This window comes from Arctopsyche grandis, chromosome 3, assembly GCF_051622035.1.
Source record: "Arctopsyche grandis isolate Sample6627 chromosome 3, ASM5162203v2, whole genome shotgun sequence".
Lineage (NCBI taxonomy): Eukaryota > Metazoa > Arthropoda > Insecta > Trichoptera > Hydropsychidae > Arctopsyche > Arctopsyche grandis.
In genome coordinates, this window is record NC_135357.1 from 25,427,533 (window position 1) to 25,450,763 (window position 23,231).

The window sequence follows — 23,231 nt, forward strand, 5'->3', positions numbered from 1 at the left end:
TTGTGAAAATATAATATTAAAACTTAATAAAAAAAAATGTTTTCGTTTTTTTTTTTGAAGGGTTGCCGATCTCACACAGACACGTGTAAATACATATTAGGGATGTGCAAATTGCGAACTGATCAAGCTCTGCCCAGAGAATGGTGGGGGGTACAATTGGCTAGGGTGGGGGTTTACATTTTGGTTAATGTGCCAACGTATACACCCAACTGGGAAAAAAACCCCATTGCCAATAAGGGAGAGTGCACTTAATGGGGTGCCAGATACCCCGAGCGTCAGTTTAGCGTACGCATTCAAACAGTCACCACCTCGACAATTGGCAACCGCGAACTACTCTTACCAATGTCAACTATCGTGTCCAACTTTTGACTAACTTCCAAACCATCATCATTATCATGTCTCGTTCGTTCTTCGTCGAATCCATCATGAACAGCACCCCGAAGGACTACTCTTCTAACAAATCGTCCGACTTATACAGAGGCAACCACTACTCAAACATGGAGTATCGTCCACCTATGCCGATGCTTTCACACAATCCAGCATATCTGAGCTCGTGTCTCTTCACGCTGGGACTTCAGCATCCGCAACTATTCAATCCAATGCTACACCAGTTCGCACCGAAGAAGCCTCTTATCAGACCTATGCCAAATATAGTGAGGCCTCAACCTTCACACATCCTTCCATTACCTGTAGTCGAAATCAACACAAATTCCAATGTCAAAATGCAGTCACCGAAAAGAAACACATATTCACCTCCATATCCTCAAGTGTCGCCGCCGTATCACTCAAGATCTCCACACTGTTCTGGAGACGAGAGCAGAGGATCTACTCCACCGCTTCAGACCAAGGAAAAGAAACGCATCGATGCCAAAGAGGATTCAAGCAAGAGGATAAGGACTGCTTTTACTAGTACCCAACTTTTGGAGTTAGAACGGGAGTTTTCAATGAACATGTATCTGTCACGGTTGCGGAGGATCGAGATCGCTACCAATCTGCGGCTTTCCGAGAAGCAGGTGAAGATCTGGTTCCAGAACAGGAGGGTCAAGTACAAGAAGGAGGACCTACCGGCGGCCAATCAGAGTGCTCCAGGAGTTCAATCAAAGTGCTGCTGCTTGAGGAGTTGTGGATCAAGGAGATCGCCGAAATTGGAGCCCTGTAGTGAAGACCATTCGTTTATCGACATTGAACATTCTGATGATGGTAACAATACTACTGTTCATTGAAGTTGTTGTGATTATAAACATTATTATGACCTGTGATGCTAAAATGTAGTAATTAATATTTTTAAAATTTTACAAGTGTATTATTAAAGGATTCCTATTTTTATTCTTCTTGAATTTGAAACGAATGATAGGTATATTTTTATATGAATTATTTTTTTGTAAATACATACAATGTGTATTGAATTTCGTAACATGTATATTTTTAAGAAAAGTTTGTAAATGTATATATGTAGTATGTAAGTACGTTTAAAGAACCAAATAAATATATATTGAATTGTATATCTAATGTATTTTTTTATTTGAAAATTTCATTCTTTTAATTATAAATCAAACTCTTTACTGATAAAATATGATACTTTTCACACAATTTTAACGACCTTCAAATTGCGATCGTTAGCTTCTCAATTGGCTTAATTATAAAGCTGTGTAGATAAATTTGAATTTAAATTAAACTGAATATTTACATTGGATTCAAATGAGAAAAAAATATACACTCAAAATTCATTAGCAATTTGCTACTTAATAATAATAAATAAATAAATAAAAACAATAACTTCCATAATTTTAAAACCATGCATAAATATTTCAACATTTATTTATTATTCAGCAAGAATATATATTTTTATAACATTTTAATATATTTCGCATTAGTAAACACATTTATTAAATTAAAATGTTCCAATTTAAATTATTCATATACAAAATACGTGCCCTTGCGTAAGATTTCTTGTTGAGATAAACATATTAAAATCGCTATTTTCCAAAGATTATATTATCGTAAAAATTTAACGCAATATTATAATTTAATTTTTGAAAAGTAGCATTCTTGCTACATGGGATGTTATAGTTTTATTGCGATGCGAAAGATAATCTCGACATTTATGGAGACATTAAAAGCGATAAACATATGTATTATACATATTTTTGTGTAACAGAAAAATGAATAGTTCTTCCGTTCTACGTCAAAATTAAATAATAAGTGAAAAATAAATAGAGGATGTCGAAATCATGAATGGATCTAAATATAATATGTATAATACTTGAGATAGACAGTTGCAAGTTTAATAGTAGAGTCTTTGTAGTAATAGTAGAGAATTTTGATATTCGTTGAAGCTGAAGGCGACATTCCAGTCTTGAGAGTGCGTTCAATCCAATAAAGCGGAAGTGAACGTGACGGCGGTCACAGGTGGCCGTTTCCGGCTTTCCGGATCCGCTTATCCGGCTCTCCCAACCAACCGAACATAATTCACTTTGGATGGTGGGTTCCTGAATTATTCAGGGGCACGCTGTGGCTCCCCTTGACCCCCCCCATCCAACACCCGAGTAGATGAATAAGAGATGCTGCCCTCCCAAGTCCGTTTTTCCTATTTATAACGATAAAAATGATTATTTTTACCAGCGGCGAAATTTAGCGAGCTTTCAATTGACCGATTCTTGGAAATTTGCCTTCATTTCAATGAACAAAGCCCTATTGAAAATCGTTAATACCAGGAATCCAAGAACGGAACATTTCATGCTTGTGAATGCGACGATTTATTGCTCATTTTTGTTTATTAATACATAAAGTTGTCAGCTGAAAATCAATTTCACGGTGTTATTGCATGGATATTTTAACAGGTGTACATTTTTTATATCTAAAAGAGTTTCAAAAATATTTCATAAAACTGAAAAAACACTATTTCGGGCTGTGAAGTCGCTTAAAAATTTTTACCAATTTAAACCATTTTAGTAACATACATAGATTTTTCTTGCCAACGTATTAAATTTTTGGTAGTAAAAGTAATAGCGATTTTCAAAATATAAGAAATTAAAAGAACGTAAATAAATCACTAAAAATTTACATGTAACCCAATTTATTGAATTATTGGTAATGAAATAGATATAAATAAAAAATAAGTATATTAATCGTGTATGTGTATGAATTTCATCGGTCTCCGTGACGAAACAGAATGTTAAATTACAGAAAACGCAAATATCGGAAGGTAAAGATCGAAAATCGAAAGATCTTAAGTCGAAAGATAAAAAAAAAATGGTGCATGGTAAACGGTACATATTCACTTAATTTGCGCGAGAAGGATACAAGCTTTTCCTCCCGTATTGATGTGCGCGCGCAGAATACGGGAGGAAAAGCCTGTTCCACTTGTTCCTGTTGTATCCTGCTCGCGCAAACTAAGTGAGTATGTACGTGAGTATGTACCGATTACCATGCATCATTTTTTTTTTTGATCTTTCGACTTGAGATCTTTCGATTTTCGATCTTTGCCTTCCGATATTTGCGTTTTCTGTAATTTAACATTCTGTCTCGTCACGTAGACCCGAATTTCATACACAAACAAAGTAATTTAATAAAAAATGAGAATAAAAAAAGACCAGGATGGAGGAAACAATCGGCTTTAGCCACAACACATCAATATACCTGCAATTGAAATATTTTATTTATTATGTAATTTAATTTCATGGTTTTTATAAAGAACTGAAAATAAATGAATGAAAAAAGAACAATGAATTCATTTTCATACATGTTCAAGGCTATAAGTTGAATTATATTTTACTGAATGCATATTCGAAATTTATTTTTGAATATCGGTAGACTGTAATACGTTTATGTATTCTGTTTTTCGAAGATTCTCTACATATAGAAGTAAAAGAAGTGATAATATTTGTGAAGTCAAACAGAAATAGTGTTTTTGGAATTGAAAATTGGACTTCTGCCACTATCAAATATGTACATCGACTCAAATATATGCAAGATACGTAATTTTTATCGCATGGTCAATAATATGAAGCTCCATGGTGCTTTCGTACATAAAATTGGATACAAATGTGTGCAATTTATAATCATACTGTCATTAAATCTATTGTCCCTTCAAATGCTGCTACCACTATTGATGTAAATGTTATTTATTTTATTTTCATATATGTATGTATGTATATAGCTAAAAGAAGTGCATAATATACCTATAGTAAGTTACAATATTCTTATTATGCATACTAGCTATGAAAGAACAAATCGGTTATTCACAATAATATACATAATTTAATATTTAAAAATAGTACATGTCTTACGTTTGCATAATATAATATTTAAATTATATGCATGGATCGCTTCTGGTGTTTACGAGGCATTCTTCCGCTCGAACTGTCTCTTAACTATTTTCAGCGTAAAATTTACGCACTCGGAAACTTATTCAAGTGTAGAAGTCGGCTACGATCTTTAGGTAAATATTTGAAGAATCTTTCCACGATGAATTCATATGTAACTCACGCCAGAGTATCTTCGACGACTTACTTATTTAAGGGGATAATATTCGGTATTGAATTTGCTCGCGTGATTCTAACTTCTCATACATATATGTACATATGTATGGTGTCCTTACGGTTTTACATTTTTATTTCATACTATCAAGCAAGGCTTTATCCTCGGTGTCGCGAGACATTGCGTTTGAAAGTTGTAGAGCGCGTCATTACCGTGGAATACTAAAGGGGAACTGCTCGAGGATATTTTCCTCGTGGGTGGCCGATCCGATGAAATATTCAAAACCAGCCCTTGCTTCGAGAAGGCTCGCCGAAGATCAGGGATGGAGGTCTATAGGGGTAAGAAATAGGTGAAGGGAGTATCGCGATAGCGGGGTATAATTCACGGAATTATTGACATCGCCGAATGCACCTTTGCATATTTCATTCTGCAATTCTGAGAATTTTTACGTGAAGATACCATAAATATGCGATTGCGTTAGCCAAAGACGTCTGTTTATACAATTGCATATTCTGTTGCTAACCACCTATCAATAACAATATTTAGCAGTTTCCAATTTTTTATCTATTCAGCGTAATTATTGTTTCAATATCGATCAATACATAAAATTATTTCCAAATAATATCATTATAAATAAATATTAGACGTGAAAATCAATGTTTAATTAGGAACATCTACAATGACCTGGAGACTCGCTAATACTGGCGCTTAAGGTACGCACGACAAAGTTCCAGATTTTTTTTCGTACCTTCACAATGTGAAGAAACATCCTATACGAGATTTTTTGAGTGTAAAATTATTCCATTTATATGATGGTGTGAATTGAAAAAGAATAAACTACTAAAACCAAACTTTAATTAAAAACAGAAACTTCGAAAACCGGTAAAATTTACGATTTTCACAAACTTGAATGGGCTGGCGGCAGTGCAAATATACATTTTTAGAATTCTTTTATTATTTTTTACGGATTCCCCATGATACAGAACATATTTTTCAAACAGGTGTTTCCAAATTCCAAAATTCGCGGTTTTTTTATATACCCCGATGTACGTAAATATAGACCCAAGTATATATTACAGTCACCGTGTAAACTCGCTGATGTATGTGCATATACATTGTCTAGTAGTTGTATGCATTGTGAAAATCATCTAGTAACAGTGTACACGGGAGACATAACCTTTAATTATATAACCTTATCCTAGCCTAAAATCGTAGGTAATATAGTTGTAAGACTTATAGAGCAGATTGAATCTTATTTAATTATTGTCTACTTCGTATCAATCCAACAATAAATTGGTTATTTGAATACATTCGGTTCCATTCTTGAGCATAAAATTCATTGAAGAGTAACCTAGAAACAAGCTTATCCGTCAAACTTTGATTAGAAAATTTACTGGTGCACAGTGGCAAGTGCATGCATTTGTTAGCCAGTGTATGGTTCCGCGACAAAACGCTCAACGATACAACGTGCACGACATAACGCTCACGCGACTATGAGTGAAATCACACAGAAAGGCATGCGGCACATGGTTCTTTTAGATACTTTTAAACATAAGAAAAAAATGCAGCACGCTTAGCACATATTCATTGCACACGGTCACAAAAATCACCCCCTGGAATGATTTTTGCTGATTTTTTATACTTGCTTGACAGTGATCGTGCCTTTCTGTATGATTTCGCCCTATACCTTGTCTAGTAAGAGCATCTGTGGGATCTAGCGTTGTGAGTAGAGGTAGGACTGGAAGCGTGCTTTTTCCAGGAAACAGGGCGTTTTGGGTCTATTTTCCAGGAAACAGTGCAAACTACAAAGCTAGAGAGCATAAAAAAAGGTTCATCATTAAAATGAATAAAGCACGGCGAACAATTAACAATAACGGCGCAAAGTTGGTACGCTCTTTAGTTGTGAGCTTTAGCTATAAATCAAAGCTGGTGTATGCACTTACTAGACATGTGCGAGACTTGACGCTTTTACTGTAACATATAAATAATATTATGATGTCATTTAAATTTTTTATTCATAGAAATAAAATATTAATCAAATATAAAAATACATGTGTGTACATATATATGAAAGATAAACTAATATTATTATATGTAACTCTTTTACTTATATGTAGTTACATAAAATATTATTTAGTAAATTTTATACGTATCTTACGAGTATGTATGTATGTTCTACCTTTCAGAATATGCTGGATAGTGACGTCAAATCGATGACCCAATAAAAATATTTTTCTCATATAAATTTTATTGGTATATGTAGTATAGCAAAATTCTTTTTTATTGGCCATTTCTCTGCAATTTATTTCAAGATAGATGTCCCAAGTTCGAAAGTATCAGTATATGTACTATATATACATACATACATATGTATATACATGGAATATATGTATATATTTTAATTTGATTCAACAAAGATACTTATACATACACGTTTAAATGTTACATTTGATTGATAAATACTGAATGTATGTATTTGGTACATATATGAATGAACCAGTACGCAATGTATATTAACTGTACTTTGATGTCTTTGCATACAAAAACCGCAACAAACTATTTCAGGGCGATGGAACCACTAGTTCGGTCACAGTATATCAAATGCAGGCTTTAAACCGCATAGTAAATTCAGTCATGAAATTACTTGCGGCTTTAACTAAAACCGAGTTATAGAGAGATGTAAATAATGTATGCAAAATGCTTGACCGAGTATATGTGGTTACACCTACATACAGTGGCGGACTGGCCATACAAGCGAACATGCCCGATGGCATGTGGGCCCCACTATCTGTTAGAAAATATGGGCCCTCAGTAAAATTAAATAACTTTTTAACTATTTCACGTGTGTAAAAATGTATAGGATATTGCAACTTTAGGACCTAAAGTTTGGGTATTTCAACAAAACAAATTTCTTACGATATACACAAATAACTAATACCTGCTTTAACAGCAGGATCGGTTAACTTTTTTTATTAGGCTTGAAATGTAAGTTTCAACATTTGCGTGGGACCTTTTGCCGGGCCTATTCCAACCTCAAGATTATGTATATACCAATACCTATGTAACAACTAACTACTGAAATAAAAATGGGAATAAACAAATTTTCGTGAATAATATAAACTGAATTGCTTAAAACAATTTTGATAGGATGATTCATCATCAACCAGCGATTTAAATTTACTTCATACTTTCAAAATAACATTTGATTATACTTCGATGATATAGTAAGATTTAAATACACAATTTTAAACAGTTTCCGAATATAAAATCTTTTCCTAATCTAGACACATCCATGTAAATAGAAATAAAGGATAGGGGCCCCCTCCCCAAAATCCCGATTTTCGATTAACATTAATTGAAAATATTATGCATTTTTTTCAGGGACGTAATTCCTCGCCTAAATTAAGGAATAGTGTGAATTTAGAAAATATTATGAATTAAATGATTAAAGAGATACTATGGATCTATGAAAGCTACGTGTATTTCTTATGTACGTTACTTTTGGGTAACTAATAAAATAATCGCTGCTATGTGCTTTGAAAAAATAACAAAACAAAACTTTATCTAATGTTATTACGTACATATGTACATAGATAAAGTGACAAGACAGTCGGTAGAAATTAAGTTAATTGATAGTTTTTTGGAGAATCAGTTTGATGGTCGATTAATGTTGACTATGTAAAGATTTGTGGAAAAAAATTTTCGCCTGCGGCGCTTTTTTCTCTTTTTACATAATATTTTTTTATAATTACTTTTTCAAAAATAAACTTATTTTTTTCATATTTTATAACTCAATAAGGTAAAGAATATTTTCCATTTTTATTCCGATATAAAAAAGATTTTTTGAAAAAAAATTCAATGTGACCAATCTTTGCCTGCCCTGCCCCCCAAAGAAAAAGCTGAAATGACATCCCTGATTGTTTTCTACCGAAAGTAAAAGCCGCTTTTATGCCGCATTCTTTTATGATGCATTATATTTACCTAGGACAAGGGTTAAAACGAAATATACAATATAATTTATGGATCTATTTTGCTTTTGCCATTTTTCTTGTACCTAAATTTGTTTATTCCCAATTTTGAAAAAAAAAAAAATTTCCCTTGATTTTTAGCGTGATAGAAAGCAGAAAATTTTGTTATATGGGGGGAGGGGGAAAAATTATTTTAACCCTGGGTGGGGCCCCCTTTGACTCCTGGCATGCACTGATTTCAGTCCCAGTCCGCCACTGCCTACATACATATGTATGGTTTTCAAAGTTTCTCTTTTAAGGTGGGCATGCACATGAAGAATTGTCTGCAAAAATGTCTACACACAAATCTCTAGAAATTTGTTTATTGTGGTGGTTTCTAAAAAACCAACAACTTGCCAACAACCAAGAACTCAACACGGATTGGGTAGTGCTATCTGTGTTTGTTGCATTTTTAAAAGACCCAAAATTTTATTAAATAACGTAACTCAACGAATTGTTTTATTAAGTACACATAATATACGTTTTAGTCAATATAATCTAAAAATTGCATTTTACTGTTTTTATTCGGTAAAAGTTTATCATGCTGTTTCCATTTACGTCATAGTGTTGTAAGATTGCGGTATGGCTATCGCCATACTTCATTTGTTTCCGCCACAGTCGTGTATAGTGTTTGGTGTTTGACGTACATACATACATATTGTTACGGGGACGAGAAGGAGATGGTGTACAAATATTATAGTCACAGTTTTTTTTTATAAGATCTTCTTTAATAGTAGTAAGTATACACGAGATTAATAACAAATTTGTATTACACGTTACTAGTTAGTAGTTACTAGTTAAGTCGTCTAATCGCGAGTCACTAGTTAGACGGTTCAATTGTAAGTCAGTGATTAGTAAGAGACGGTTCGATCGCAAGTGATCTTCCGTATGTTTTACATCAGTATATATTTAATAAAGGTAACAATTTGGACCAATCATAGTTCGTGAGAAAATATTTTTAGGGGGGAACTCGAGTTAAGTAAAACAATATCTTAAGACTTTAATACTTTGACCCTTGAGTGTATCGAGAAATGGCTTACACACAATTAGTTACACAATTAGCTATGCAGCTTTAAAAGGGTTTTTGAGGGAATACGATTCGAGTCGAGTCGTGTGAAAAATGCTGGTAAAACTATAAAATTAATTAAAGACAATATTTTTGCATATGTATCCCTTGAGGTCGGATACACAATTCGTCGTGCGGATTAAGAAGGGTTTTAATATTTGAGGGAAACATAATTTGTCACGCTGGTGGCGTGAGAATAAGAAATGAAGTTATTTAAAAACGATATTTTTAGTGTTAACATATGTGTTTTGAATGTATCGAGAAATGGTTGAGTAGATGCACAGAATTCGTCACGCAGATAGCATTGAGTCGTGAGAAAAATGCAACTAAAACAATAAAGATTTTGGAAGTCTCATAAATAACATTAAAGGAAAATATCAATTAAGCGTACGTTCAAAGAATCAAGATAACAAGCGGGAATAAAGAGTAATATAAGTACATACATAGGTTGTAAGATATTCACAACATAAAAATATGTACATATGTCTGATAAATATAATATATATAAAATGGACGCGAAATATGTATGGAGAGTTCAAAAAAACAAATTTTAGAATACCAGGAGTAGTTATACGTTATTTATAGGGATGCGGCGTGACGGCCAATCGTGTCGAGGAGATGCGGAGAAATGGGGACCTGAGCGTCTGACATGTGCTCCTGATATTGAGCGCCTGAGTTGGAATGGGTGGCGTCATTGTCAGAAGCGCTGGAGCGTACACACATACAGACGAAGACACGCGCACACATTAATTAATTCATCATTTCTACGTTTAATGAGCGCACTGGAATTTTTACCACCACCCGTTGAAATCAACGGGCACAACACTAGTTTTTTCATACTACTAAAAATGCAAAATTCATACCTAACACGACTATGTCGGAAACTAATTAAGTATGGCGACAGCCATACGGAAATCTTGTAACACTATGACGCCTAAAGCCGCTTCTATTTTTATTACATTTCTGTGAGAATGTGTAAATTGATTCGTTAGCAGCTCGGAATGGGCATCTACACGTTCGACGAACGAATTAGTATTGCTAGTTCATTAACGATTCACCAAACACGTTCGGGCTAATGCTCAGCAATGCTTAGCAATGTTCCGAGTTCGGATAGTTCGCCGGAGGTGGAAATGTACATATCATCATTAGTCACCGGACCCAGAAGGTGCCGCGTATTGTTCAAAGGTTGTTAATGCATTGTTAAAGGTTTGCTGAACCTTTTTTACAAAGGATTTACAACAATGGAACAATGGATAACACTGTGACTATCCTACCTCTAGTCATCATAAACAAAATCGAGAAATTCGATTTTTAAAGCTTTCGATTTGTTTCACTGACTGTGTGTCCGTGACGTAATATTTGTGTGCTGGTTTTGAGCCACGTCCACTCTGATCGCTTTCATGTTTTACCGACATAAGGAGATTAAACATCAAAAATGAATGAAATCAGAATCAACTGTCAGATCGACGTGATGACAGTCGGCGTTTAGATACACCTGCTCGCCGCCCCTGCTTAACTTCACAGGCTACATAGTTGAGCAGTTATAATAGTTATTTTTCCACACTGTCTCATATAAACATTATATTATTCAATATCTCTTTCTCTCGTATGATCTTTCGTACGGCAAATTGTGTAGCCGAAGGCCTTAGAGACTTGACAAATCTCTCCTTGAATTCCCACCTCTACTTAAATTGTGCAATTCGAAGTTTTTCAATAATTCAAACTGTTGGAGTATTTTATTTATGTTGTACGATTCGAATTTGTAATATTTCCTTGTGTGTACGTCGTGAGTGTTTGCCGACGAGTTGTCAATAGGCAATTTTCGAAAAGGTACAAACTGCCAAGTAGTACGTGTCCCTAGAGTTCAAGTTCTGGGAATGTCGCTCCCATATCAAAGGACACCGCCTTGGGATCGTCAACCGAAAAGAAAACATCAACAACTCCTATTGTTGTCGACGAGCAAACAGACGAGGATCTACAAGGGACCAAGATGCCGCCACTCGTCTTCTTATCACCCACCACTCATCTCACCCCTTTTTACCAAGTGCTCCGTCGAAGATATTACTTTGCGAGAGTATCTCATGTCAAGACGAAATATAAGGCAAACTTATTACGTAACGAACAGATTAAAAATTATGATGATTAAACAAAAAAAAACCACCTTACTTACATACATTGTATACGCATGTATAAGTGTCCTCACCTGGCTTCTCAATAAAACGCCCCGCGAATACGTCACGATCCATTGAATTCCAATAGAATCCACTTAATGGGTTTCGCATTATCTAATATTATAATAATGAAAAGGCCAACGTCACTGTGTGCCACTAAAACAATAACCACACTACCCAAGGGGAAGTTCAATCAAGTCGGACACCACTTAATGTGAACGCATTATGCGTTAAATTAAGGGTGTTGTTGTATTATTGACAGATGGAGAGACGTCTTTGGTGCAAATTTGTGCATTGGAGCATTAAATGCCTCGATTGCTATCTATGGTTTTATAATTATTTGGGTCGACCGAGCAGAAATACGGCCAAATTCGGACTTCGGTCTCTCTAATCAACTATAAACCAAGAAACGTTCAATTTAGCAATTTGAGATCTCACCCCATCGATGACTGCACTACTTCAATCGCTTATTCAAAGCGAAAGACCGATCATGAATGTACCTATAGATATAATTTCAGTGAAAATTTTGGTTAAATAAAGTTCTCAGTAAAACTCGTTTAACTTAATCCTCAAATGATGTCAAAACAAACAAAATATTACAAATGAAATTTATATAGGCACATAAATATAATAAAAAGATTTTTGAAATACAATATATGTATACGTTTTATTTGATCGCTTCTGTATATATGCATATATGTTTGATATTTATAATTTAAGACCCGTCAAAAAAGGCCACGACACATTTAGATATCTCAAACGATTTATTCCACTTTCATAGTAAATAATTTTTCCAATATTTAAATGTCATATTTGTAGCCATACGTTTATCAATATTTAATCTATTTTCTAAATATAGTGCAGATATAAATTGCACAACGATGACAAATGAAACAAATGGAGAGTGTATTTGAATACACCAGTTGAGTTTTGTACGAAAATGCGAGCGTTACACTTGACCGTTTGTTAGATTTATTATTTAAGCTTTGCAAACTCATGAATGAGCTGAGTTTGAAAAGAAAAACTGTTTTCAATAGTAAAACGTATTAATCCGTGACATCAGTTGACCAGGTAAATACAAGTGGTCGGTCAGGTATCTTACACACTCGACAATGGATGGGCCGTAGTGTGAATGACGCTTTGTCCAGTCGTCAATGGACCAACTGACTTCATTTAAAAGTTTTTACCTTTTGGCAAACAAGCCAAAAATTTCACTACACCCACTGACTATAATACGTTGAACATCGACACAATTGTGCCGAATACAATGGCTGCGAGAGCCATTTAAAAATTTACCTTTTTTCAACCTGATCCGTATCTATTCGTTACAAGGAAGAGTGGGAAAAATCGATCCATTCACATATACATATACATACGTATAAAAACGGTTTTTGTATCTATTATTATATTACACAATAATGAATATTTTTAGAGTAGGTATGTATGTGAAAGCTGGGGCGTATTTATAAATATAATCTTAAGGATGTAAACATGTTGCTTAATAATTTTTAATCGATTGAAATTCGGTTATATTTAGAAAGAGAAAAGCCAATTATAATACATACATATTTACTTTGAAGTATGGTCGTCGAAGTGTATCTTTAGTGCTAAAAATAGAACCGTTACATTCAACAGCGGCGAATAAAGGTGCCGAAATTCATTGAAATAACATTCACAATATTATACAGAATTATAAAAATAAACATTTCAGATTTTCTTTAAATGAAATATATCTATCTAGCAATAAAAATAAATAATTTAACTAGGTTATATTAATTACAGTAGAAAGTCGATTATCCGGATTTTTGAAAACAAACACAAATTTTACGATTTTGCTGTTTTGAAAATAAGACGGAGAAATGAGTCAATTGTCTTCAAAATTCAATACTCAAAGGACGTTTGTTTCTTGAAAATTTGATCGCCATTGAAATATTTTTTATTAATATCACCAATATGGGAAAGAAAACGTGTCGTATTATCATTAAAAGACAAATTAGATATATATGTATGTATGTAACCAATGCTTTAAAAAGCGGTGTCTTGGGACGCTTTTTGTCAAATAAATATGGCGTTGGAACGTCAATGATCTCGGATATAAATAAACAAAGTGAAAAAATTATAAAGTTTACTGATTCTTTAGGGTTTGGTGCATCCGCTCTAAAATCGCCCGATTAACAGAACGGCAGCTTTAAACGTAATTCTCGTTTTCTCGAATGATAGATTGCACATCAGATGATGAGTAACCTTTCGATGTGCACAGATGCAATTATTAAAATTGAGTGGGATCTTTCTGGCGAGTTTAATAAGGCAAGATTCGGAACTTATCGAATGGTTAGTGTAATGGTTATCGAATCTTGCCTTATTAAACTGGCCTGAAAGATCCAACTCAATTTTAATAATTACCATTTTAATAATTGCACATCGAAAGGTTACCCGTCATTTGATGTGCAATCTATCATTCGAGAAGATGAGAATTGCATTTAAAGCAGCCGTCCGTTAATCTGTCGTTCAATTTGTCTGGCGATTTTAGAGCGGATGCACCGCATCCGATTCTCTAACGTAAGAAGATGCTAGCTCAGAGCGTAAGATTATGAAAAAATCAAGAAATGAAGAAGTCGAAGAGTGTATTTTTATGTGGTTCATTCAAAGACGATCGTCTGGACAGCCAATATCTGGTTCATTATTGTATGAAAAGTATTCGCGATTTGGCAGCTTAAAAAAGAACAGCTTACTTTAAGCAAAAATCCATAATTGAATTTCTTAATAAAGAATAATTTAATATTGATCTTCATGTTATTATATTATATGTATTTGTAAATGTATACAAATAAAAATGATTCATAGTGAACGTCATTCCCTGTCAATTGTGATATTTTCGATTATCCGGACTACCTTCATCCCAAATTAGTCCGGATAATCGAGTTTCAACTGATATTCAATTGACATTTGTACTAAGGATACCAAATCCGAATATTCGAATACTTTTTATACGAACTTATCTTTTTATTTTCAATCTACAGCACATTCAGATTTCTATTTGATGTTACAGATAATGATTCTCTTAACATTTAAATAATATCTTGAACTTCTTAAAAATACAAATAAATAATTTAAAGCTACTATTCGATATTCGAATATTTGGGTCCCTATTTTGTACTAACATGTCAAAAATGACCATGACTAATTAAACAGATTTTTTGTTGACAGTGTAATTATATCCAATTTGTATGTTATTAAAATGAATTATAAAATAATTTTGATAATTTTAGCAGTTTACTGAGCACCGGTTTATGATACATTATGATACGTTTATTGCCAGGGGTCCCTTCGGGGCAGATCCGACAAAGGGGCAACCATTCTTTTATGGGTCGTGTTTACCGAGCAATAACTCAGGGATTAAAAATATTAAGCTAATAAATAATTTCAATGGAGAACGCACCGTTAGACATTAAACTCGCGTTGAATGTTGAGCAAATATGTGCGATGTTATACGAATCAGTTCCCAAACTTCAGAGCAAACAACGCTGACGTCTTACTTTTGTGATGCATTCGATAGAAGCCGCATCTGTATAATATTTGTATTTAATTCAAACTGATAACTGGTTTTTGGAATATCTATGTACATATGTACACGAAAACGTAGGATTAATTTAAAAACTAACTTTCTTTTTATTTTTAGTCGCAATAGTTGGTAGCAACAAAATAATAATAAAAAACAATGTGTGTATATTTTGATAAAAATTACTTTATTGTAATATTAATTCTGATAAAACATCGTCTACATTTTCAAACAAAAATAAATCAATAAACAAAATATAATATAAATTATGTCTAAATTTATAAACAATAATAATATATGAACAAATCTATGAACATAATACTACTAGTTACAGATCAATTCATCTTATTCTTATAGTATTTTTGGTACAAGTGACTAGAATATTGATAAATTTAAATCTTAAGCCTATCGTTGTTGAACACATAAATATTGCAAATCAAATTATTCATCGACATTTTGACAATTAATCTTCACGTCTGAATGCGCATAATTTTGTTACTGTTCATGTTCTGCAAAAGGTGTTCGTTAATTAAATTTATTGGTAAAGTAATTTATGCGTTATTTAATTAAAATATTATATTATAAATTATCATATTATGCTCGTAAGCAAGTTGTATGTATTATCAGAAAATGGTTATTGCTGCAAATACACATAAAATGGTTAGTTATAAAACATCCTATTGTTGTGATAACACTAAAATTACATACAAATAGTAAGTCCTTATATTCAAGGGCCTATTTTTTTCTTCTTTCAAAAATATTGATTTTAATTCAATTTCGCTATTTTCATGATAGATTTACGATTGCCCATACAAATTTTCTCAAACATAAAAACAAACACTTAAAAAGTTTTAGTCTTTTCATTACATTTCATTGCACAATATTAAATAATACTTATACATACTCAAATGCATTGATTAAGTACATATTTACAAATTTAATTATTCATTTTCTATTTAACCATAACAATGACAATTTATTAAACATATAAAATAAACCTGTTAAATTGTATTAATTAACCGTAAATTATTTTTGTTTTGCAATAATCTTATTAAAATAAATATTATATAATGTTGATATTTGAGTAGCCATTATGTAAAAATGATTCTTTTTATTTGAAAAAAAAAAAAAAATTTTATAATTCATACAAAGTATTTTTACGAATTTTTTTTTATTTTGGTCAAAATATTTTAATTTTAATATGTTATCATGAAATATGATATTTTTACTATGTATGTATGTATGTACACATTGATGATACGTTAAGAATTTTATATGAGGTTATAAGTTCTTGATATGATTTATTAAACAGTCGAATTGAAATTAATAAAAATAAATACAATACGCATTGTATATCATTTTAACAACTATGTATTTTTCAATATCAATTTCAATTTTTAAATACAATACGCATTGTACAATATCATTTTAACAAATATGTATTATATTACAAATATGTTTATGTATCAGAATGAATTTATGTAATAAAATATGTCATGTTATAAATAAAACATCTTATTTTATTCACATTCATATTCTAAATTCGAATATAGGTACACCAATTTTATTTTGTTTTTGAAAATATTATGTGACTTAAATTATATTTCATTATGTACAAGTTCTACTAAGTATTCTACCAAACATTACATAGTACCATCACATTTTATGTAGAAAGAAGATAAATTCAACAATATCATGTAACATTTATGTTATATTAATTCATACTTTTTATTTTACTGACTTATTCTGATCTGTTCTTTAAAAGTGCATCATTCAATATGGTTCTTTGCTCAAATCAAGATAATTTGGATAATCTCTTATAAAATAAAAATATGTAACTTCATATTTATGTAGTTTTTTTTATTAAAAACGATACAAAATATTAATATATATTAGAAGAAACCTCTTTTAATGTAAGTATATCTTATATTGCACGATAACCTGATTTTAACAACTTATCATTTACAAAAAATGGAATGTTAATATTAGACTTTTCATGTCCTCTAATGCCCATCGAATTTTATAAAATAATGACATTTATTATATCACACTCTCATTACTTTACTTGCATCACGATTGTTATCATATTTACATTCTTTTTTTTCATTGATAAATTTTAATTCTACAGATTCATCGGAATCATCATCGGCAAATTGTATGTCATCTATGTCAGAGCAAGCTTCTTTCTGTCCTATCGGTGACTTTTCACAAAACGTTTCTTTCTCTTCTGGTTCATGTGAATATCTGACTGGTCTTCCTTGATGTTTTTTATTATTATTTAAAAACTCTTTCATCGGTATCGAAACGCACTTTTCATTTTTGGAACTGCTCACTTTGTTCGATTCGAAAAACACTTCCTTTTTAGCCTGTGGTAAGTCTGATATGCTGAAATTTAACGGATGTACAATGTTTGTTTTCATTGCTATTCTTCTATCTATTCTAGGTGAGCCGTTCGGTGTGTTCTCCTCTGTTTTTATGTGATGTCTTGACATACATGACTGGTCGTGGTATTCTTCTGGCGATTCTGTATTACTACCCGGATCGACATTACTATTTTGAAGTATGTCATCGTAAGCGCATTTTTCATCCATTTCTTTTATTATGTCACCTTCCTCTAGCGGCGGTATCCAAACAAGATAAGCAGGATCCATACCTAGATACGAGCCAGGTGCTGCACCAGCGTTGGTAACATTGTAATCATAATAGTCAAATTCAAACTCTGGAGCTGCTAAGCTAAGATCTGACAGTGGAGCACGTAGTCTAAGATTTCGCCGCTCTTTACGCTCTTTGCCGTTGGTAGAACGAACTTTAGCACAACTTGTCGAACTCAAAGCAGGAGAATAACATCCCTAGAAATATATCAGAGTATTTAAATGGTAGTATTTACAAAACACACGTGGAAAATAATGTATTAAATAATTAGAATACATTTGTAAGCGTAGCTGCACTTTCACTTCTAGATCCGTTCTCTGAAATAGCTGTCCGTCGTATTATTCTTGGGGTTGCTGCACTTTTTTTTGATTCTCTATTATCGCAAGAATTATCACTATCTCTTTCGCTTGTACTTATGTCCACCGACATTGAAGTAGTGTCACCATCTGAAACCTATTTAGAACTACAATGAATAATTTGACTTTATATATGTACATATGTATGTATAAAATGGGAAATCTAATAAAATCTATTCTTCTAACTTTTGCTGTTGATATTATACAATGCTATATTGAGAATGATTTACAGAATAACATTAAAACAATGTGCTTTATATACAAGGGATTACACTGGACAAAAAATATTTATAGAGACGGTAGCACAATCGGTTTTGTTTGACATCATGAATACCAATGAGTGTAATGGATGAGGACGATGTGGTGTGGCGTGATTCGAACGTGCAGGAGAGCAAGTGCGGGAACGACGAAGCGGAGAAGCATGGCTAGACCCAGCATTTGAGCTATTCGCAGCGGGGAGACTTCCACCTGAGCTCGGTCTTGGTCCGCCACCCCCGATATCCATCGCAGTCTCATCGACGGCAGCTATCGTCACACTACTTCCAGATGACCAGCTGAAATTGTGAAAACTTCTCAATTCAACACCAAATTTGACGTTTTGTTAAATGTATACTAATCTGTGTCACACATACCCACTGTTGTGCGCATCGCCACCGTCTGTTTGCGGGGCATCGAGTGGTCTCTCTTCACTTAAATCTTTCGACTCTCTGAGTAGGCGGTGTCCACCGCTCATACTTCCCGTTCTTCCAGTTCTCAATCTCCTCAAAGACAATACTTCAGATAGTAATGTTCCACTTGAACCGGCAAGTCTGTTAGTTAGGGCGGCGGCTGAGCCTGGAGTAACTGAAACATGGCATAAATTGTTTTAAATACATGGATATTATTGATATTTTAAATACATTAAACGAGTAAAAGATTAAAAAGACTACAATATAATAATATAAAAAGCCTTACTATTCCCACAATACAATTACAATATTTATTTTATTGAAAAAAAGTTTTTGAATTGACTTTCATTTTAGTTATGAATTTATAACACTTTTTTTCATGAATTACTATTTTAAATTATATATTTTTCATATATATTTATATATTGCTTTTAATACAAAACTTATTTTTAGAGATTTTCAAATAGAAAGTATTAAAATAATGCTCGTTGGTAAAAAATACTTTTTTTATGCTTTTGGTTTTATATGCTTTTATATACTATTTATCTTTATGCCTTTAGTATACTTTTTATAATATAAATGCTTTTTCATCATTACTATGCATTATTTATCTACTAATTTCAAATCAAAGTATTGAATTTCCAATAGTATGAAATACACTTCATTTTGCTTATTCAATGTAATCAATAACTCAAGCTTACTGTCAGAATCGGCTAAAGAATCACAATCTGCAGCTCTTTGATATTTTCTAGATGCATGTAATACTCTTAACGTCACCCAACAGATAGCTGGTGCTGTCAATACGAGGCCTGTTATTATCATAACAATCAATAGAACAAGTTCAAATCCTTTGCTTTGTCTACCGCTGCTGCCAATTCCAGCCATGCTTGCCGAGGCGTTGGCAACCTCCGCTTCTGTGAAAAAAAATTATTATGAGTATAATTATAATAAATGATTTGTGTATTCATATTTATTATACAACATATGTTGCACCGATTTGAGATGCACTGGCGAAGAATCCACCGAGGCATGCAGTACCAGCGGCTAACAATTCGTCGGAGAAAAATTCAAGTAGCAAGTTTTGACCAGTCGCTATGATAGGTTGTGATGGCTGATCACTTCTGCTGCTTTCGCCATCTTCACCGGGCCACGCAGCCAGAAGGACAGCGCCTGGTGAATCTCCATCTCTAGCTTTTAGCCATTGAGCACCACACGACAATCTGTATTTCTCCATTGTCAATTTTACAACGTGTCCGGGTGACGCCTGTCACAAAATTATAATGTAAAGTATGTCGAACATTTGTAAATATTATATGAAATCAAAATATTAAGTATCATTTACCTGTAATAACCAGAATGTGCGTCCTTTACAACTTTGTGCGGATGCTGTGATAGAGCGGGCCGCTCCTCCGAGTCTTAGCACACAACCACAACGACATTCACTGCCAGCATTGACACTGTTGAAACCAGTCATCAGGTCGTCCCAAGGACACAATTTACTATCAGCAGACCCATCTCTTGTACATGGCTCTGATTCAACTGCCGGACCCTAAGTAATAAAAATGTAATAAAATACAAGCAGAAATTTTCATTAAATTTTATTTAAGCATATTTTTTAGATACATAATAAAAAATTTGTAGAAAAATATAATATTAATTGTTATATATTAAAAAAATACATATTTATTCGTTTATTGAACATTATCTTGGCATGTTATATATTTTGTAATTCGGAGTTATATTATGCATTATAATTTGATACAGCTTTATTTTGACAAATCGCTTCCCAATTTTTCTTGAATTATTGATGGTTTGGTTGTTGTACTGGATACCATCTCAGATCCAACTTCTCCATATTCCTGGTCTACCTTTTGACTTATTATTTTAGGTAAAGTAGTATCTTTGGGCACAAACCCAAGATCACCTCTTTTGTAATTTGCCGAAGCAGTCGATAATGTTGATACTGAAGAAGACTTATCGTCAGCTAATGGTGTTAACAATTCAAGCAATCTATACAATAAGATACGTCTGGTGTAATCTTCTTGTGCTTGGTCTAAACATCCCTCTTCGGTCAACTTGACCGCATCTTTTATTGCAAAGCTTGCATCTATTATAACAGCTTTTAACTTTTCAGTTTCTGCTAGTGTCTTTTGAGATTTGTTTTTGAGTTCATCTTTCTCAATAAGACTACTTTGTAGATTTTCTTGGAGCGATTTCATTTGGGCATCTACATTTGCTAATTCCTTTGTTAAAACTTCGATTTCAAGCTTTTGCTCTTCAAAATCATATTCTTCCTTTTTTATAGCCGATATTTTTTCTTTCATTATACCATGCTCTATGGTTAATTTTTCTATTAATTTCACTTGTACGATGCTTTTTTCAATAGCTTTGTCTTTTTGACCTTCTGACAATTTTAGAGATAATCTTGATTCTTTCTCCTTTTCCTTAAGAACTGAGTTTTGGGCAATTAGTTTCTCTTGAGCAATCAGCATTTGCTTCAACTCATTATTTATGGCTATATTTTCTCGGATTACTCTATGAGTAGATGAAGCTATTCTTATTTCAGTTGCATCGTGAATGTCTTGTGAAAGTTGCAGTAGTTTAGATTCCATTTCTTTCTTCAATTTATCCTTGCTAAGTATATATGCCTTTTCCTTTTCATACATAAAATTTTTATAATATGTTTCACGTTCTTCATAGTTCTTTTCCTGCTTTTCAAATTTCGACATCAGCTGTTCCCTCAAAGCGCGGAATTCTTCTAATGAATTTAATTTACCAGTCAAAAGTTTCACTTCTGAAGTCAACTGCTCTCTCATAACGTTGAAATCTTTCTGCAGCTCAGACACTTTTGAATGAAACTCCTTATTTTCAATGCTTCTCTTTTCTTCTAATCCTTGCACCCTCTCTTGCAGTTCTTCCGTTTCATCTGTCTTAATTTGAAGATTTTTCTTTAAAAATGTAATCACATCGGCCCTGTCTTCATCCAACTTTTTATAATCAGATATCAGTTGCTCATTTTTAGCTTCCAATTCGTCGTTGCAGTTGCGAAGTCGTGCGAGTTTTCTATTGATATCGCCAATTTGGAGCTCATAAAATGTTTTGTCAACCTCCGTCAATGCATCGGCAGGCTTTTCTTCTACGACTTTTCCTTTTCCTTTCTTTCCTTTTCCTCCCTTCTTCGGTGGCATGATGCGATGTCAAATAGCTCTGCGACTCAAGTTTAATTTGTTCCTAAGGTAACAGACATATCGATCGGAATGTCTGTCACCATAGTTATGTCGTCAAACAACAAACTGTGTTTTAACATATTCACATATGTATATTCCCATAGTATTAATCACATACATACATAGAATAATAATGAAATAATTACTTTGCAATAAGCAGCCCCATATGGTGGTGGAGGAGAATCACAATATCGATATCTGGCTCTGGTGCCTTCACAACCAGGTGGACATGCTGACCAGCTACTCCACGCACCCCATCCTCCAGCAGTTGCACCATCTGAAATAGACAATTTTCATATTTATTTCGTATTCAATACATACAAATATAATAATTCAGGTCCAAAGGAAGATTTCATTAAAGTTAATGACACATTTAGAACTTTTCTTAAAATGCGTTTTGTTGTTAAAAATAACATAAAAAGAGTCTCCCTTTTTTTGTTTTCAACATGGCCAATATGAAAATTGGAAAAAGTTTCCCTTTCCGTTGTATTTTTTTGCTGGTAAACTCCCTTTTTTTCGTGAAAGACATTTCGTTACACAACGATGAGATAGGAGTAAGAAAATGATAAAACACGAAGTGAAGCAAATGAGATGAACGAAAAATATTAAGGGGTATTAACATAAATGAATGCAAATCGTGCGGAAAGTTTGACAAGTAGGGGGAACGAGTTTCAGTTTTACTTTTGAAACGAGAATTTCTCAATATAATACATGTACAGTATATAAATTGACGATAATATTCACGATCAATTAAACAATATATTATGAATATCTAAACTTGAATGATTTGTCAAAAGTTTCACTTCAGATGATACATTTTGATCAATAAAAATATATTATATAACAAGTATTTTATAAAGTTGTTTGGAAATCTTTATTAATATATTATCTTAGTTCGATTTATTATAAATTATCAAAATTATCGTAAATGTATCGTAAACATATACAAAAAGTTTTGTTGTAAATACCTAATATTTCGCAATATTTATGATGACAAAAATGTTTCCGCCTTCGAGTGCGTACAGACAGGGACGTAGAAAGACACT

At 32.9% G+C, this 23,231-nt stretch overlaps 3 protein-coding genes across 3 annotated transcripts in view; 1 reads left to right on the top strand and 2 right to left on the bottom strand.

Moving 5' to 3' along the window:
- Positions 1 to 1,507, top strand: part of LOC143923162 (uncharacterized) — a 41,352-nt gene extending 39,845 nt beyond the window's left edge. The window contains exon 4 of the mRNA XM_077446706.1: positions 61 to 1,507. Within this exon, the coding sequence (XP_077302832.1) occupies positions 396 to 1,223 (828 nt within the window). The 5' untranslated portion in view covers positions 61 to 395 and the 3' untranslated portion in view covers positions 1,224 to 1,507. The remainder of the gene's footprint in view (positions 1 to 60) is intronic.
- A 15,667-nt stretch (positions 1,508 to 17,174) lies between these two features.
- Positions 17,175 to 23,231, bottom strand: part of gogo (thrombospondin-1 like protein golden goal) — a 230,965-nt gene continuing 224,908 nt past the window's right edge. The window contains exons 9-17 of the mRNA XM_077427072.1: positions 22,332 to 22,462; positions 20,301 to 20,507; positions 19,952 to 20,222; positions 19,660 to 19,872; positions 18,923 to 19,133; positions 18,625 to 18,844; positions 18,211 to 18,387; positions 17,332 to 18,131; positions 17,175 to 17,223 (exon numbers count right to left, since the gene is read on the bottom strand). Of these exons, the coding sequence (XP_077283198.1) occupies positions 17,175 to 17,223; positions 17,332 to 18,131; positions 18,211 to 18,387; positions 18,625 to 18,844; positions 18,923 to 19,133; positions 19,660 to 19,872; positions 19,952 to 20,222; positions 20,301 to 20,507; positions 22,332 to 22,462 (2,279 nt within the window). The remainder of the gene's footprint in view (positions 17,224 to 17,331; positions 18,132 to 18,210; positions 18,388 to 18,624; positions 18,845 to 18,922; positions 19,134 to 19,659; positions 19,873 to 19,951; positions 20,223 to 20,300; positions 20,508 to 22,331; positions 22,463 to 23,231) is intronic.
- Positions 20,725 to 22,146, bottom strand: LOC143910022 (cilia- and flagella-associated protein 157). Its single transcript, XM_077428359.1, has one exon. The coding sequence runs from the start codon at positions 22,144 to 22,146 to the stop codon at positions 20,725 to 20,727; it is 1,422 nt and encodes a 473-aa protein (XP_077284485.1).

Coding starts and splice junctions, on each gene's coding strand:
- LOC143910022 (XM_077428359.1), bottom strand. CDS start 22,146: ATGCCACCGAAGAAGGGAGGAAAAGGAAAGAAAGGAAAAGGAAAAGTC.